General features: G+C 46.9%; 1 protein-coding gene across 1 annotated transcript in view; it reads left to right on the forward strand.

Annotated features, from left to right (window-relative positions):
* Positions 1-13255: 13255 nt before the first annotated feature.
* The window catches only part of LOC126413074 (teneurin-m), a 118743-nt gene continuing 112879 nt past the window's right edge, over positions 13256-19119 (forward strand). The window contains exon 1 of the mRNA XM_050082971.1: positions 13256-13427. Within this exon, the coding sequence (XP_049938928.1) occupies positions 13256-13427 (172 nt within the window). The remainder of the gene's footprint in view (positions 13428-19119) is intronic.

The following is a 19119-nucleotide window of genomic DNA, read 5'->3' on the forward strand; positions in this document are numbered from 1 at the left end:
TTTGCTAAGAGCTGTAATGAAATGGTACCGGTAGAGGAATATCCTAAAGTTTCTTACAAGCGAACCGTACGACTTCCCCTCACGGATCTGATTCATATTCACATGGTGTGTAGGCACGACTAGGCCATCAACATATTTAAATAGGAAGGCGCAACTCTCAAGTATTTTCGAGAAAGTCGCGTTTGAACATTTTTGGGGGTTCTTACACTATGTAATCAAAAGTATACGGACACCCCAAAAATATACGTTTTTCATATTAGGTGCATTGTGCTGCCACCTACTGCCAGGTACTCCATACGAGCGACCTCAGTAGTCTTTAGACATCGTGAGAGAGCAGAATGGGGGGCTCCGCGGAACTCACGGACCTCGAACATGAGCAGGCGATTGGGTGTCACTTGTGTCATACGTCTGTACGGGAGGAGATTTCTACACTCCTATACATCCCTAGGTCCACTGTTTCCGATGTGATAGTGAAGTGGAAACGCGAAGGGACACGTACAGCACAACAGCGTACAGGCCGACCTCGTCTGTTGACTGACAGAGACCGCTGACAGTTGAAGAGGGTCGTAATGTGTAATATCTGATATCTACCCAAACCATCGCACAGGAATTCCAAACTGCATCAGGATCCACTGCAAGTAGTACGGCAGTTGGATTTCATGCTCGAGTGGCTGCTCATAAGCCACACATCACGCCGGTAAATGCCAAACGACGCCTCGCTTAGTGTAAGGAGCGTAAACATTGCACGATTGAACAGTGGAAAAACGTTATGTGGAATGATGAAACACGGTACAGAATGTGGCGATCTGATGGCTGCGTATGGGTATGGCGAATGCCCAGTGAACGTCATCTGCCAGCGTGTGTAGTACCAACAGTGAAATTCGAAGGCGTGGTGTTATGGTGTGGTCGTGTTTTTCATGAAGGGGGCTTGCAACCCTTGTTGTTTTGTGTGGCACTATCACAGAACAGGCCTACAATGATGTTTTAAGCACCTTCTTGTTTCCCACTGTTGAAGAGCAATTCGGGGATGGCGATTGCATTTTTCAACACGACCGAGCACCTCTTCATAATGCACGGCCTGTGGCGGAGTGGTTACATGACAGTAACATGCCTGTAATGGACTGGTTTGCACAGAGTCCTGAGGGATGTTTTGAAACGCCGACATCTTGCCAGGCCTCACCGACCGACATCGATACCTCTCTTCAGTACAGCACTCCGTGAAGAATGGGCTGCCATTCCCCAAGAAACCTGATTGAATGTATGCCTGCGAGGAGTGGAAGCTGTCATCAAGGCTGAAGGTGGACCAACACCATATTGAAATCCACCATTACCGATGGAGGGTGCCACGAACTTGTAAGTCATGTTCAGCCATGTGTCCGGATATTTTTGATCACACAGTCTAAATAAGTTGTGTGGTAGTTAGTAGCCAAGGAGTCCGCGGCTTAGGGGTAAGTGCTTACAAGGGTCCCGTACGAACTTTCCCTCACCGATTTGATTTATACTGACAAAAAAATGGCTCTGAGCAATATGGGACTCAACTGCTGTGGTCATAAGTCCCCTAGAACTTAGAACTACTTAAACCTAACTAACCTAAGGACATCACACACATCCATGCCCGAGGCAGGATTCGAACCTGCGACCGTAGCGGTCGTGCGGTTCCGGACTGTAGCGCCTTTAACCGCTCGGCCACTCCGACCGGCTTATACTGACAGCACTAGCATTTCAGCACATGTAAATAGCAAGATGCAACACACTACCGTTTTTGAGAAAATCGTTCTTACAAACTTCATATGGTCGAAAGTAATCAAGAATTCCGCAGCCAAGCGAGTAAGCGCTTAGTTTCATAATCGCGGGGTCCTTGGATCAAACCGCGCTTCCGGGTACTCTTTTTTGTATTTCATTGCCAAGTACTTCTAACAACAGATATCCGTGATACGCTGAGAAATTGTATGATGACCGAGCACCGCTTACGAATGTAAACCAACTTTATTTTGCAATAGACACATGACAAAACCATGCACATGCAGATTTGGCATCCACTGTAAATACTGTATGTCGGTATAACTATTGTTTCCTGATTTTCTATCAGCGTCATCCTGATTGGTACAGTGCTCCATAGGTTACTCTTTATACGTGCCACACATGAAGATAAAATAATTCAAATAAAACGACTGTACTGATTTAATTCAACGTTCTAATATCCATTTTATCCCAGTCTCATTACGAAAAATATTTTCTGGTTTTTTTCACAATAAATATTATGAAACTAATAAATGTATCAGTCAATAATGACAGTTTTCATAGTCATAATAGTTACGTGGGAAGAAAAAAAAAGTGTAGGTAGGGTCATTGGATCCATAGATCTCGCGCTGCTCAAACTAACCGCTAAAAACGCTCAACTACGGATTTCTTGAATGCTACACATCATTCAGTATATGTAAATACGCGTATAATTTTGAAACTCGATTTTTCTCGACAACGGTTTAGAGTTGCGTCCTCTTGTTTACATCTTTTGAAGTCGTAGTCGTGCAGTATACATCCTGTCAATATGAATCAACTCGGTGACGAGTTCGTACGGTTCCCTTGTTAGTTTCATAAGCGCGAGGTATCTGTATTGGATGTCACTGCTGGTACTTTTTTTAAATTCCCACTTATTTAAAACAACTGATTGCGCAGATTATCAATATCTATTGAATCATTTATTATTTTCATAATCTCTTTCCTGAAAAAAGCAGAAATATTGTTTTTCGTTATCAGATTAGAAATAAAAAAGGAAGTACAACAACTTTGAATCGAATCAGTGTAGTCTCTTACATTATTGTATCTACATTTCTGACAAGTGTATTGTGTAATCTATGAAGCAGTGCACGAATAAGGATGATACTGATCGTAGAAACATGGAAAACAATAATTACTGCGACATGTGATGCACATGTAATGAACGCCGAATTTTTGCATGTGTATGGTTTTTACAATGTGTCTATCGCAAAATAAACTTGGCTTACATTCATAACCTGTTCTTTGGTCATCACACAGCTTCGCGGCGTACCACGCACATAGAAGCAGATCCTGTTTACATGTGTTGACATACTACTCGTGTCCAGTATACCCTGTCAGTAAGAATCAAATTTGTGAAGGGAAGTTAGTACGGTCCCCTTACCTTCTGTCCTGTTGTGCGGATTCTGGTATTAATACACGGGGTTTGAGTAGCGGTTGTAAGGGGATATCGGAGCAATTTGACGATGTTTGCTGTTAAACGTTTTCAATAAATTCATTTTTAGAAGTAGTTCTTCTACAGACGTATTAAGAAAATGGCCTTTTGTGTACAGCACCTAGTTGCATAAATGTTCATTTTAATACAGTTTCAGTAATTTTGCCAGTTGTAAAAACCCCATGCAAATATACTGAAGCCAGATGACACTGAATACGGGGCAAGGTGAAAATAGTTCTAAAAGCTGAATACATTTTTATTCTTGGAAATGAAACATTGCTATGTGTTTCTTGCTGAACAGTTTTTAATAAAAAGGTTATTGTGTTAATATGAAAGACCCTGTCAGTCCAAAAAGTTTTGAGACTGGATAAATAAAAAACATAGACGTTAAGCTGGTTTTAATGCTTCAGGTGTTCTACGTAGTCTCTTCGTACTGGATTACGACGAACAGAACAATCATACAATCATGCAAAACTGTCAGAAAACTTCTTTGGGATATTGTTCAATTAATGTGTTACATTAGCTTGAATGTCGGTTATGTCGTCAAACTGTTGGCCCTTCTAGAGAAATTCTGCCCTTTGTTGTTTTGTGGCAGGTATGAATACTTCATACACACTTTTGTCCTCTTAAAAACATTCTGAAGCATGTCTTGAACACTTGGTTTGGAGACGTTGCTCTGTTGTGATTTGTGACACAGTACAGTTGATACACTACGGCCACACAATCACTACTTAACACTGCCCTCTAGGAACTGACTGGTCGAATGAACATCTGTTTTTTTCAGTTGTTAGTTCAACCTGCCACCGAAGTTACGGCACTGACCTCGCTTTAACCCCAGGAATAAAACGAGTCTCGGCTCATTTTGAACGGACGGCGTATCTAGTCCTCTTCGAACGGCTAATTACGCTAGAGAATTAAAATTAGAAAACCGACACACATAAGGACTACTCGCCTACTTAACTTTAAAAGTTATCCTTTCTTGTTCTCAGACATGGCAACGTCCATTCACATAGAGGGTCAGGAACGGTCTGAAAAGCTTTTATGGGTGTTGCAGTGTAGGCTGTGCTGAGAAATGATTGTAAGAAAAACATACGATACGTGGCGGCTCTTCCGAGTTAATTAGCACAGTCAGACCGCTGCGCACGAAAATTCAACCGACCCGCTGGAAACAATTAGTATCAGTTGCTCTATAGCGTAGATGACAAAAAAAAATTCAAATGGCTCTGAGCACTATGGGACTTTAACATCTGAGGTCATCAGTCCCCTAGAACTCAGAACTACTTAAACCTAACTAACCTAAGGACATCATGCCCGAGGCAGGATTCGAACCTGCGACTGTAGCGGTTGCGTGGTTCCAGACTGAAGCGCCTAGAACCGCTCGGCCACGTCGGCCGGCCTTAGATGACAGCACGAGGCAGTTCAGCCTTCGGCTCGGGTTCGATTCTTACTACCGTTCCATGTCCAATCTTTGTATCGCTCTCTTGTTCTGTTTTAGGAAACCAAATGAAGAACACGTTTGGCTACACCGTCTCTGGTGGGCCGCTAGTATTTGCGCACACAACAGCCTGACTGGCTAATTTCAGTGCTAGTTAAATCGGAAACGGCGCAATGTATCGAATTTTTTCTTAACAATTATTTGTCAGCACAGCCTTCCCTGCAGCTTTTCATACAGTTTCCGATCACTGTGTGTTTTTGTGTGTGTGTGTGTGTGTGTGTGTGTGTGTGTGTGTGTGTGTGTGTGTGTGCTTTAAATTATCATCATATTATTGTCTCTGAAGTAAGATAGTAGCACAGATAAAAATAATCAGCCAAAATTAGTCAATTTCAACCTGAAAACAGCAGGCACCGCAAACAAACAGGTTATTAATAGCCGGGCCGTAGTGGACTGCCTTCCGTCGAAACAGGGGCAGTGAGGCACTATAGAATGCAGAAACTGTTATAGCTGCGAAGCTAGCCGCTAGCGCCTAGTCTGCAGTGCGCGACGGTCACCCGCATAATACACGCGACGCTGAAAGGCGCATTTAGCCAGCGGGCACTCAGCTCTGAATCAGAGAGCAGACCCTCGCCCCGTAACTCGCAGTGTTTTCCCCGTAATAAAATTTTCCCTCTTTTGCCGACCCTCGCCGGTGCCCGGCACCCCACATCCTGGGGCTAACCCTTCTTGTCACGACGTCACGGCGTCAATTAGCGTCAATTAAGACAAATGAGCGCGGCGTCGCGCTTTCGGGGCGGCTCCGACTCTGCAGCCGTGGGCGTTAACCGGATTGCAGGCGCCGGCACGTCACGCGGCCATTGTCGCGTACAGCGGGCGCGCCACATCGCTCGCGGCCTTGCGACAGACTCGTCGTGCTCATCGGATTCCACGGTTCCACCAAGCGGCCATTGTCCTCCAGAGTTGGCGCAGCAGTGGTGATCTTTCGAGAGACACGTGGCCGCCAGATTCCACGATTCCTCCACGCGCTCATTGTCGTCCAGAGTTTGCGCATCAGTATCGCTCTTTCGAGAGGCTCGCAGCCACCAGTTTGCGCAGTTCATCTACTCGTCGATTGTCTTCCAGACCTGGCGCGCCAATAGCGATCTTCCGAGGGACTCACGACCACCAAATTCCACGATTCCTCCACGTGTCCATTATCCTCCAGAGTTTTTGTGCCAATAGCGATCTTTCCAGAGACTCCCAGCCACCAGCTTCCATGATTCCTCCACTTGCTCGTTGTCCTCCAGAACTGGCACACCAGTAGCTATCTACTGAGAGACTCGCGATGATTCCTCCACACGCTCACTGTCCTACAGAATTGGCGCACCAGCAGCGATCTTCCGAGAGACTTGCGCCCACCTGATTCCACGATTTGTTCACGAGCTGATAATAGTCCAGAGCTGGTGCGCCAGTAGCGATATCCTGAGAGATTCACCCTTACAAGATCCCATGATTGCTCCACGCGCTCATTGTCCTCCGGAGATGGCGTGCCAGTATCTATCTTGCTAGAAAATTGCGGCCACCAGATTCCACGATTCCTCCATACGCTCATTGTCCTCCAGAGTTGGCGCTCCAGTACCTACCATCCGAGAAAATCGCGGCCACCAGATTCCACGATCCCTCCATGCGCTCATTTCGGCCAGAGTTGAAGCGGCACCAGCGATCTTCCCAGAGACTCATGACGACTAGATTGCACGATTTCTCCAAGGGCTCATTGTCCTTCACAGCTGGCGCGCCAGTGGGAATCTTTAGGAGACATAAGGCCAACAATTCCCGCGTTCTTCCACCTAGCGCCGTTTAAGTTCGCGCAGAGGATGACCTGTAGGGACGCAAGTTTATTGGAGCTGGTTTTTTGGGTCACACGGCAAACTTTTTGAGTGCACTACTGCATACCTAATTTTTGACAATTTCTACATCTATTCCTCGGCAGTAACTTTTGGGTGTGGCCGAGGGTACTTTGTACTTTATATACCACTGTTGCGTCCAGCCTTACCTGTTCCAGTCGTGAATGGTGCACGGCAAGAACGATTATTTTTGAGCCCCTACGTGAGCTCGAACCCCTCTAATTTTACCTACAGTGTTTTTTTTGTTTTTTTTTTTACAAGATACACATAGGTGGAAGAAATATATTAGTTGACATCCGTAGGAATGTCCGCTCTGGTGGCTGAGGTCATCGGTCCTTAGGCTTACACAGAACTTAATCTAACTTAAACTAACTTGACGCTAAGGAACACACACACACACACACACACACACACACACACACACACACACACACACACACACACACACAAACCCATGCCCGAGGGAGGACTCAAGCCTCTGACTAGGACAGCCACGCGATCTGTGGAAAGGCGCCTTTGACCGCGCGGCTTTCGCTATGGAAAGATCAACAGTAAACAACACCGTGCTCCACAGCTCTTCTCTTGAAGCATCTGCATTGGGGTAGGATGAGAAGCTTCTAAAACAACCTGTGAAGAAACGCTCTGCTCTTCTTTGGATATTTACATTTCCTCTATTACTTCGAACTCCCAGGCTGACAAACAATATTCAAGCATCGGTTGAACGAGGGTTTTGTAAGCTCCCTCCTTCGGGAGTGGACCAAACGTTTTTTAGGACTGTTCAATGAATCTGTCACCTACCTGCGTATAGTTTTATGTCGTTGTTCCACTATTAACCCCTCCGTACGCGTATTCCCAAATACACTCCTGGAAATGGAAAAAAGAACACATTGACACCGGTGTGTCAGACCCACCATACTTGCTCCGGACACTGCGAGAGGGCTGTACAAGCAATGATCACACGCACGGCACAGCGGACACACCAGGAACCGCTGTGTTGGCCGTCGAATGGCGCTAGCTGCGCAGCATTTGTGCACCGCCGCCGTCAGTGTCAGCCAGTTTGCCGTGGCATACGGAGCTCCATCGCAGTCTTTAACACTGGTAGCATGCCGCGACAGCGTGGACGTGAACCGTATGTGCAGTTGACGGACTTTGAGCGAGGGCGTATAGTGGGCATGCGGGAGGCCGGGTGGACGTACCGCCGAATTGCTCAACACGTGGGGCGTGAGGTCTCCACAGTACATCGATGTTGTCGCCAGTGGTCGGCGGAAGGTGCACGTGCCCGTCGACCTGGGACCGGACCGCAGCGACGCACGGAAGCACGCCAAGACCGTAGGATCCTACGCAGTGCCGTGGGGGACCGCACCGCCACTTCCCAGCAAATTAGGGACACTGTTGCTCCTGGGGTATCGGCGAGGACCATTCGCAACCGTCTCCATGAAGCTGGGCTACGGTCCCGCACACCGTTAGGCCGTCTTCCGCTCACGCCCCAACATCGTGCAGCCCGCCTCCAGTGGTGTCGCGACAGGCGTGAATGGAGGGACGAATGGAGACGTGTCGTCTTCAGCGATGAGAGTCGCTTCTGCCTTGGTGCCAATGATGGTCGTATGCGTGTTTGGCGCCGTGCAGGTGAGCGCCACAATCAGGACTGCATACGACCGAGGCACACAGGGCCAACACCCGGCATCATGGTGTGGGGAGCGATCTCCTACACTGGCCGTACACCACTGGTGATCGTCGAGGGGACACTGAATAGTGCACGGTACATCCAAACCGTCATCGAACCCATCGTTCTACCATTCCTAGACCGGCAAGGGAACTTGCTGTTCCAACAGGACAATGCACGTCCGCATGTATCCCGTGCCACCCAACGTGCTCTAGAAGGTGTAAGTCAACTACCCTGGCCAGCAAGATCTCCGGATCTGTCCCCCATTGAGCATGTTTGGGACTGGATGAAGCGTCGTCTCACACGGTCTGCACGTCCAGCACGAACGCTGGTCCAACTGAGGCGCCAGGTGGAAATGGCATGGCAAGCCGTTCCACAGGACTACATCCAGCATCTCTACGATCGTCTCCATGGGAGAATAGCAGCCTGCATTGCTGCGAAAGGTGGATATACACTGTACTAGTGCCGACATTGTGCATGCTCTGTTGCCTGTGTCTATGTCCCTGTGGTTCTGTCAGTGTGATCATGTGATATATCTGACCCCAGGAATGTGCCAATAAAGTTTCCCCTTCCTGGGACAATGAATTCACGGTGTTCTTATTTCAATTTCCAGGAGTGTATTTAATGGATATGAATGCTTCCAGTGATTGTTCGGAAATCGTGTTGCCATACAATAATCGGATTTTCCCCTATCTATGCCCCTTAAGTAAAATATGTTTTTGTTGATCGTCGACTGCTAATCCTTACACCAAGCATCGAGCCTTTGCAAGCATTTCGCTACAATTTTCTAACGTTGCGACTTTTCTGTATGCAACATCATCATCCGAAAACTGCCTCCTACATCTTCCGAAATCAGCCGTTACGTCATTTGTACATACTGTAAAAACTATGGTTCTTTTTGGAATAAGCCGAAAGGTACTTTTATGTCTGAAGACTGCTCTCCGTTAAGAATGACATGCTGTGTTCTTTTTGCTAGAAACTCTTCAATCCAATCACAAAGCTGGTCTTATATTCTGAACGATAGTATCTCGTTCATGAGTGTCGTTGAAACGCTCCTACAGAATCCGACAGGTCTCTTGCTTCTCCCTTTTAAAACTTAATTTAAAACGTAGAATTATTTTTTCCATGTCAACAGTGATATAGTACTTCTTATCTTTACAGTATTGTCCTGTACGACAGAAATAGTACGTACTTACCTCCAATTCTCTGCGTAATTCGTTACTGCGGGTATAACCGTATCCTGTAAATGCCTGGGTGTGTAAATTCCAAGACCATAGGTTAATGAACTGTTTACACCATTTGAGTCGATAGATTTTTTGGCTTTTTTATTTCTTAGCCTATTTTCTTCCGTGCTCAAGCAAAATCAAACACTCTAATAGTACTTTGAAACTGCACATGTCGTAAGCTTTAAAGTAGGCACTCTTGAAGGTCTGAGTGTCTCTTAAAACTTGGATTTTAATTTTAAATTTGTTACAACAATAAATATCTTTTAACGCAACAGCCGACTGACGCGCCGTTACCATGCAGTTTCAGTGCGTTTGTTGTATATTTTTGCAAAGAGTTTCAACTTTACATTAACAAGCCCTTTGTAACAGTATTCCTTTACTTTTTGTTCATGAGTTTTCCATTAAAAAAATGCTTCAGTATGTCTATTCGTACAAGAAGTTAGAAGAGTCAACATCCAGCAAAATTCTAACTATCATTAGTAGTAAATCTTTATACACCTCTGATATCGTCAGCGTGGGGATGATCAATAGTATTATGGACACTGAATTAATTTTCAACCGCCAAGGTCGCTAAAATCGTTCATTCACACAGATAATCGGTATCGACAATTCTCTGTTGCCATCTTCGGATATATGTTTTCAGTCCTTTAGTACAGTAAGTAGTGCCATACTGTGCCGCTAGAGCGAATGGTATGACTGGATTGAGCTGTGATTAGTTCTTGCTCCTTGCCAAAATCATTTTTATTATATTCAAGCGAGTTCTGAATAGTCATTTTCTCATAAAAAGCACTGTGTTTAGAAATTCAAAAGACAGTTACATTTTTCAGAACGAAACTGTTAAAGTATGGGCAAATAAATAAGCTTTGTAGCGACTCAACAAGAATTCACTCAACACCAAAACGCTCATGTAGAAGTTCGAAATTCCACTACAGTGAAAACACAAGAAGTATCTATGCTACTTCGTAATTAAAAAATGGATTCAAATACATACATACATATTAAAGGTTACACACATAACCATTACGCAAGGAGCAAACTCTACTTCAGATCTTTAAGAGAACTTTTATAATTAAAATACGATCCAAATAAGCTTACCTTGCAACGTGACAGTTACATAAGGAGCGGGTTGATTGCATAGAACATGACGAAAAATCAAACGACATCAAATCTAGTGGCCAAAATAATATGCATCTGAAAAACTTAGGGAATCTAGAATTGACAGATATGAAGCACAGTTTGAAGGCAAGTACTGGTTGTATAATGTATGCTATTAGGCTGAATTCAATCAGTACACACGGCAGCGCACGCCACATAATAACATCTGCAGTCCCGCTGTCTCCAGTTTCTGCTTCGGTAACAGCTAGCCAGATAGCTCTGAAGCAAACTGCGCCCAGTCTCGCCGTATTGAAAGTCCCCGGCCAACGTCCTGTTCCTTGCTGTTGCCGTCCACCACGACAGCCTCGCCGTGCCGTTAAACCCAACGGCCGCTTCCACTATTGAGCTCTGGCCCCGGTAGATACTCGCTCGCCGACCAAAACCAGACTCGTACTGCTAGCTATACTGCGAAGGTTCGCTCGGTGGCGCCTGTATCGTGATCCACGAAGCACAACGCCGCCATCGGGCTGCCATATATGCCGCGGGTTTTAACATGTGGCGGCTGCGTGACGTCTTCTGGCGGCACATATACAATGTATTTCTATGTTGGTATCGTGAGCTATACTAGGAGTCGGCTGAAACAGGTTATCTGTATAAATAAACTATTTTAGCGATTTTGACAGTTGAAAATTTATGCAGTGTTCAGTAAGCCTTGTTTCGATATGTTGTACTGTTCACTAAATTAAAGGGGTCTTAAATGTTATGCGACTCACTCTCTATACGCAACATAAAGTTTACAGTAGACAGTAAATCTGTAGCAAATTACACTGAAGCGCCGAAGAAACTGGTATAGGATGCGAATTCAAATACAGAGATATGTAAACAGGCAGAATACGGCGCTGCTGTGGGCAACGCCTATATAAGAGAAAAAGTCTCTGGCGCACTTGTTCGGTTACTGCTGCTACAGTGGCAGGTTAAGAAGATTTAAGTGAGTTTGAACGTGGCGTTATAGTTGGCGCACGAGATATGGGACCAGCATCTCCGAGGTAGCGATAAAGTGGGGATTTTCCCGTACGACCAATTCACGAGTATATCGCGAATATCAGGAATCCGGTAAAACATCAAAACTCTGACATCACTGCGGCCAGGAAAAGACCCTGCAAGAACGGGACCACCGACAACTGAAGAGAATCGTTCAACGTGACAGAAGTGCAACCCTTCCGCAAATTGCTGCAGATTTTAATTCTGGGCCACCAACAAGGGTCAGCGTGTGAACTATTCAACGGAACATCATCGACGTGAGCTTTCGGAGCCGAAGGCCCACTCGTGTACCATTGATGACTGCACGACACAAAGCTTTACGCCTCACCTGGGCTTGTCAACACCAACATTGGACTGTTGAAGACTGGAAACATGTTGTCTGGTCGGATGAGTCTCGTTTCAAATTTTTAGAGCGGATGGGCAAGTACGGATATGAAGACAATCTCATGAATCCATGGACCCTGCGTGTCCTCAGGAGACTGTTCAAGCTGGTGTAGGCTGTGTAATGGTGTGGGGTGTGTGCAGTTGAAGTAATATGGACCCCTAATAAGTCTAGGCACGACTCTGGCACGTAACACGTAGGTAAGCATCCTGTCTGAGCACCTGCATCCGTTCATATCCATTGTGCATTCCGACAGACTTGGGCAATTCCAACAGGACAATGCGACACGCCACACGTCCAGAATGGCTACAGAGTGGCTCTAGGAACACTCTTGCGAGTTTAAACACTTCCACTGGCCACCAAACTCCCCAGACATGAACATTATTGAGCATATTTGGAATGCACTGTGACGCGCTCCACCCCCTCGTCCTCTTACGGATTTATGATGATGTTCAGATGTGTGTGAAATCTTATGGGACTTAACTGCTAAGGTCATCAGTCCCTAAGCTTACACACTACTTAACCTAAATTATCCTAAGGACAAACACACACACACCCATGCCCGAGGGAGGACTCGAACCTCCGCCGGGACCAGCCGCACAGTCCATGACTGCAGCGCCTGAGACCGCTCGGCTAATCCCGCGCGGCACGGATTTATGGATACCGCTGCAGGATTCATGGTGTCAGTCCTCTCCAGCGCTACTTCAGACATTAGTCTAGTCCATGCCTCGTCGTATTACTGCACTTCTGCGTGCTCGCGGCAGCCCTACGCGATATTAGGCAGGTGTACCAGTTTCTTTGTCTCATCAGTGTATAATAGAGAGTCCTACCGTAAATACGACCCTACTCAGGTCGTACACAATCATTTTGTGGCGCTACCACTGACAACGGTTCACAGGTTATACAGTATCGTTACCTGGTTGATGCGATTTATATTTGATCTGCAATTCTCGATTCGAATATGAGTGCATCGTCTCTGGTGGACGATCACAAAACTTTCTCGTCCCTACCTGTAGTAGACAGATGGCGCCGTCCCATTCTCGAGCTGGAGGGAGGGAAGGGAAAAAAAAGGTGGAGCCGACCTTGGGGAATCGCGCCGACCCTGGAGGGAACAGATTACTGCGAAAATGGCCGCCGGCGTCGTCCGGGGCCCGGCGCCCCGACATTTTCCGCCTGGCAGCGTCGAAGAGCGGCCGATCCGTAGGGCGCCGAGGAGGTCCGACGAGGGGTGATAGCTGGAATGGACATGGCCAGTGGCTGCGAGATGAAGCCACGGAGGGGGCGACCGCCGCCCGCAAAAAAGGGAATCAATTCGCATAATGCGCAAGTTGTATTATGGAGTCCTTGGCAGTTTTTCAAAGGCGGATCGGCGGCTAGGTGCGGCGGCAGAAAGGCCGGATAATTTGGCGACCGTCTGTATGCAGAGCGGGCCGGGATTGAATGGGCGGCTTAGGAGCCCGGCGCGGCAGAGGCGAGGGCGGACGCGAGACGGTAATCCGAAGGCCATTCAGACCGCGGGCGGACCGCGCGCCGGCCGCCTGCGTCCGACAGATAGCCGAGCAAGCGCCGGCGCCGGCCGCTACGACTGCGTGTCGCCTGCCTTCGCGCAGGTCATCGTCCTGTGTGGCGCTACTGCTGCTCTGCCGTACGCTGCTGGACAAAAAATTATCAGCACTAAACAGTTCGTGACACTCCTGCCAGGGGCATCGATAACTCGAATGATACTGGAAGTGGGCTACGCAACGATCGTCAGAAACTCGGCATTCTCTCCTCGTCCGCGAGTCTCACAAAGCAGCAGATACCGCCGCTCCAGTTGATACCGCGTTCCTTGATCTCGGGAAGTGTTCGATACAGCTCCGCACTGCTGCCTAATGAAGAAGACACCAGAGTACGGAATATCAGACCAGCTGTGCGACTGGATTGAAAAGTTTCTAGCAATATCCCCTATAGTTTCATGCAGTTCCGATAGGTGGCGCCGCTATACGTAGCCTTCCAAATAGCGTCTGTAACGAAGGTGCGTTCTAAGAAGAGAGCTGTCATAGTTTAATTTAGTGGAGAACCAGATCATAGCAGGTATTTATAGGCGCTTGCAGAATGTCCACAGAGACCTTCCAGTGAACAAAAGCACGGTGAGTCGGTGAATGAGGCGTGTGTCATCATCGCAACAAGGTTGCGCAAACCTGTCCGATCACCCGTGTGCTGGCCGGCTGCACACAGCTGTGACTCCTGCATTGTTGGAACGTGTGGACACTCTCATTCGAGGTGATAGTGATAGTCGGATTACAATCAGACACCTCGCTACACAACTCGACGTCTCTGTTGGTAGTGCTGACACACTCGTCCATCAGTTGGGACACTCAGAGGTGTGTGCCCGCTGGATTTTTTGTCGCCTAACAGGAGACCATATAGTGCAATGAGTTAGCTCAATAAAGGATGCAGTGTGTTTTGTGGAACTGGGGGCCTAGAAACGACGGAGAGGCTCTGTCCCCGCTGTAGCCCTCAGTGGTTCACATCCCCACAACGGACTGTAGCAGTCCACTCACCCCACCGCCGCCCCACACTGAACCCAAGGTTTTGTGCGGTTCGGCTCCCATTGAACCCCCCAGGAAATGTCTCATACCAGAGGAGTGTAACCTCAATTTGTGGTAGAGTAATTATGGTGTACACGTACTTGGAGACAGTGTTTGCACAGCAATCGCCGACACAGTGTAACTGAGGCAGAATAAGGAGAACCAGCCGGCATTCACCGAGCCAGATGGAAAAGCGCCTTAAAAATCATCGACAGGCTGGCCGGCACACCGGACCTCGACACTAATCCGCCCGGCGGACTCGTGCCGGGGACCGGCACGCCTTCCTGCTCGGGAAGCAGCGCGTTAAATCGCGCGGCTAGCCGGGCGGGCGAGGATGCAGTACATGGATGATTCATGCAGCAAGACATTGGCTCCAACGTCGACCAGTAGAGTGGTACCAGGGGGCATACATGCCCTCCCAGTAAGGTGGCGACAACCCGTTGCGTTGAATGGAGATTATGTTGAAATACAGAGTTTTGTAGCCAAATGAGTGGTGGGTAATATGGTGCATTGGAATCCTGAATAAAACCAACCTGTTTTCAGAAAAACAATATGTCACATTATTTACTGAACGCCCATCGTACACCAGTGGAGTGTCATGGGATTATTAATTTTCACAGTATGTAGTGTGTTTGATTATTATAGGTACAAACGAAAGGATGCGAAGAGGATAATGAAACAAAGAAATAACCCTAACAGACCTCGGCCCAGAAGCCAATAGTTTCCCCGATATGACCTATGCACCATTACAGTCGTGCCAATCTTGTAATATTGTTATGTCCTGTGGCTACGTTTTGGATGATGTTCCTTCTAGTAAAAGGAGGCGTTGGTACAAGCATGATGATGCACTGGAATACTTTCCTGTGGCTCTTCACGAATCGCAGCGTGAATCTTCGACAACAAGTGTATTGGTTGTGGCTCGACAATATAACAGCCTCCCAGGTCTTCCGAGTTGAACTAGTTGGATTATTTTTCTGTGGGGATATTAAAAAGCTTTCGTCTATTCGAGCCCCCTTGATAGTGTCGATAGACTGCAAGATCGCATTTTGGATGGTTGTCAGAGCATTTGGGATACGCCTGCACATCGATGAAGATACATGCTGAAGTCTCCCTTCACACGAACGTTTGCCATGTGGAACTCTTGTAGTAACTGGTGTGTCTTCAAGCGTATATCTGCAGTTTGGATCCTTCGGGACTCTGTTATGAGACGTTCATATATTCAATGTTAATAAGTCGGTCGGCCGCTGTGACCGAGCGGTTCTATGCGCTTCAGTCCGGGACCGCGCTGCTGCTACGGTCGCAGGTTCGAATTCTGCCTCCGGCATGGATGTGTGTAATATCCTTAGGTTGGTTAGGTTTAAGTAGTTCTAAGTCTAGGGGACTGATGACCTCAGATATTGAGTCCCATAGTGCTTAGAGGAATTTGAACCATTTTTAATAAGTCGTGTCGGGGAAAATTGGTTTCCTGCCCGATGTCAATTAGGATTGTTTGCTTGTTTCATTGTCCTCTTCTCCCTCTTGTGAACGTGGAGGGAAGGGGGAGCAGAGATTGACCAGCAATGAGGACGCGATCACACAACAGCGGTTCTCTAATGGCTCCGTGATCAAAGAGCATATTTCTGTCTTCGAGAAGTTGAACGATTGGAATAGAGTTCCGAGCGTCATTTACTGTGGCTTGGTGGCTGCTTTGTATCACGTACCTAAGAAAACTTAAAGTGTAATACAGCATGCAATATAACTTACTTGACTTGACATAATAATGTATAACTTACTTTTTGAAGTCCAGTCGTAACTTCGCAACGAACACAGCTTGTAGAGTTGGAGGGCAGCCATTATTACTGAGAACCAGATTAAGGAATTGGAATCGTCGTAGATGGTCGTCGCCCTGCTGCATTGCTATTCTAATCACACTGAAACCAATTATTTGTTTGTGATGTAAAATATTATTTCGACACATTCCAACCTGAACCGCACTAATAATTTCGAGGTGCTTTCTGTCTGCTGGCTGCACTGCGACACGATGATGCCAGGGTAAGCAGCTCACGTGATGTTCACAGTCTCTATCTATGGTAACGAAACGTAATAATAAGTGAGTTCCCAAAAGCTCACTCGACCACGTGCTTGCTGGTCAGCCGTTGAGCCGCGCTACAGGTATTTACACACGCGCCACTGCGGTTATTTGACATTTCGTGTCGGCGCGTCCAATCAGGACTGGTACAACATTAATCAGTGGCGTGATGAAGCAGCTCTAGAAAAGCATTAACCAAATAAATCAACTTGTGTTTTACGGGCGATTGCTGGATTTCCGCAAATTCGCTCACATGCTTGTAGTGTTCCGTTCGTTTTCCTCCTTCTGAAACATTACAGAGTTGTATCCTCACGCAAACATACTTCGTTAACATGATGTACTGTATAAGAACTATAAAAGGTAATTCGAAATTGATAAACATCTAGAAATGTCAGTGATTACAAAAAAAATGGTTCAAATGGCTCTGAGCACTACGGGACTTAACATCTGAGGTCATCGGTCCCCTAGAACTTAGAACTACTTAAACCTAACTAACCTAAGGACATCACACACATCCATGCCCGAGGCAGGATTCGAACCTGCGACCGTAGCGGTCGCGCGGTTCCAGACTGACGCGCCTAGAACCGCTCGGCCACACCAGTCAGTGATTACAGCTTAAGACACTGTACTCGTTAAACGGACGCAGTTCCAAGTGTTAATTGTAATAAAAACTAAATAAAATTGTCTCTGAATATGACGCAAGCTTTTTGTAATGATTAAAGCAGCATAGTGGCATTACACAGAACTCATGTGTCGATAGTGTCTAGAAATTCACTTCTACTTCTTAAAGCGTCTTCATGGGTCCAATATGACGCTTCGATCCAACTCATCAACTGAAATTTTAATTTCTTGTGCCCTTCAGCTGCGAAAACTAAATGTAATTCTTCGGTACGTAGTTACCTATTCATAAGAAAACAAAAGCAATACCTCGCGTGGGCAAGCTATAATATTCATATCATTATATTTGTGCTATGAATGTGATGTACATTAATGAAAATATTGCTATGACTTACCTATAAGAGTAAGTATAACCATCTTAGTTTAGCAAGAACTGGCCTCATCCTTCCGCGCCCACAACGGAACCACTCTTTGGCAATGAGAGAGTTGTGCTGCAAGCACATTTATATTACGAGATATCAGGTTTTCAGCTTCCTACATACATTGAAGGCTGAAAATTTGTGGCGGTTTGGGATTCGAACCCGGATACACCGTTTCCCTCGAGGGTTGCCTTAATCACCTCGGCCACCCGGACACACTTTCCGTCCAACCAAAATATAAATCTTTTACACAAAAGTAGTGCCCCAACCATTGGCTTTACTGCTCCTAGCATTCTCTAAGTCTCTCAGGGGTTCGGAATATGTGGTACGTCGGCACCAAAAGCGACTAGAGCTGTCCTCGCTCATATGAACACTTATGTTTAAAAAAATATAAACATTGAACGACTAGAGATAGGACGTTCATATTCACAGGACATGTACATTACTATGTTGTCCAGAAATGATTAGCTTTTGAACCACGTTGGCCAGCGGGTTCAAGGTCAACATCGATATCGCGGTGCGACACCAGCTAACGCCAAAATGTTCCTGCGGCGCTCGTTGTCGCTATAAACCGAACGTAATGAAGCAGTGTGACTTGAGCAGACGTACACGATGCCTCGCAGATGTATGCGCGAACCGTACCGTCAAATCAGTGAGTTTGAAAGAGGACGCACTATTGGTATGAGAGAATGTGATACATCCATCTGGGAAATAGCTGCTCGTGTGGGGCGAAGTGTTTCGGCAGCGCAACGGGTGTGTGCAGAATGGCTCACGGAAGGCCATACAACACGACGAGATGGGTCAGGTCGCACCACCCAGACCACACCCCGAGAAGATCGATACCTCATCTGAATGGCACTGCAGGACAGATTTGCGCCCTCCTCAGCTCTGGCGCAACAGTGGAACAGTGTAACACATCGTACTCTGTCAGCGGTGACAGTCCGTCGTTGTTTATTACGGCATGGGTTACGAGCGCGTCGTCCACTTCTCCGCCTACCTTTGATGAATGTGCAGAAAGATGCTAGACGGTAGTGGTATATGGAACGACGTCCCTGGGGAAAGGAATGGCATCAGATAGTGTTTTTGGACGAATCCAGTCTCTGGTTGTTTGAAAATGACAGAGGGAGCAGCATCACAGTGACTGCATTTGCACATACAGCACCAACTCCAGGCCTTATGATGCATGGTGCTGTTGGGTACAACCACAAATCACAGCTGGTGTGTGTCCAGGGCACTGTGAGCTGTGCGACCTACGTGAATGACATTCTGCGACACGTAGCCATACCCTTTCTGCACAACACCCCACACGCGATTTTTCAGCAAGACAATGTACGGCCGTATGTTGCTGCACGAACGCGTGCCTTCTTGGTGTCACAGGACGTCAGCCTTTTGCCCTGGCCCGCCGGATCACCAGACTTGTTGCCAATCGAAAATGTATGGTATATGGTGAAACGACGGGTGCAGCTCTGTGACCCAGTGCCAACTACCACAGATGAACTTTGGTACCA

Source organism: Schistocerca serialis, chromosome 7 (genome assembly GCF_023864345.2).
Source record: "Schistocerca serialis cubense isolate TAMUIC-IGC-003099 chromosome 7, iqSchSeri2.2, whole genome shotgun sequence".
Classification (NCBI taxonomy): Eukaryota; Metazoa; Arthropoda; class Insecta; order Orthoptera; family Acrididae; genus Schistocerca; species Schistocerca serialis.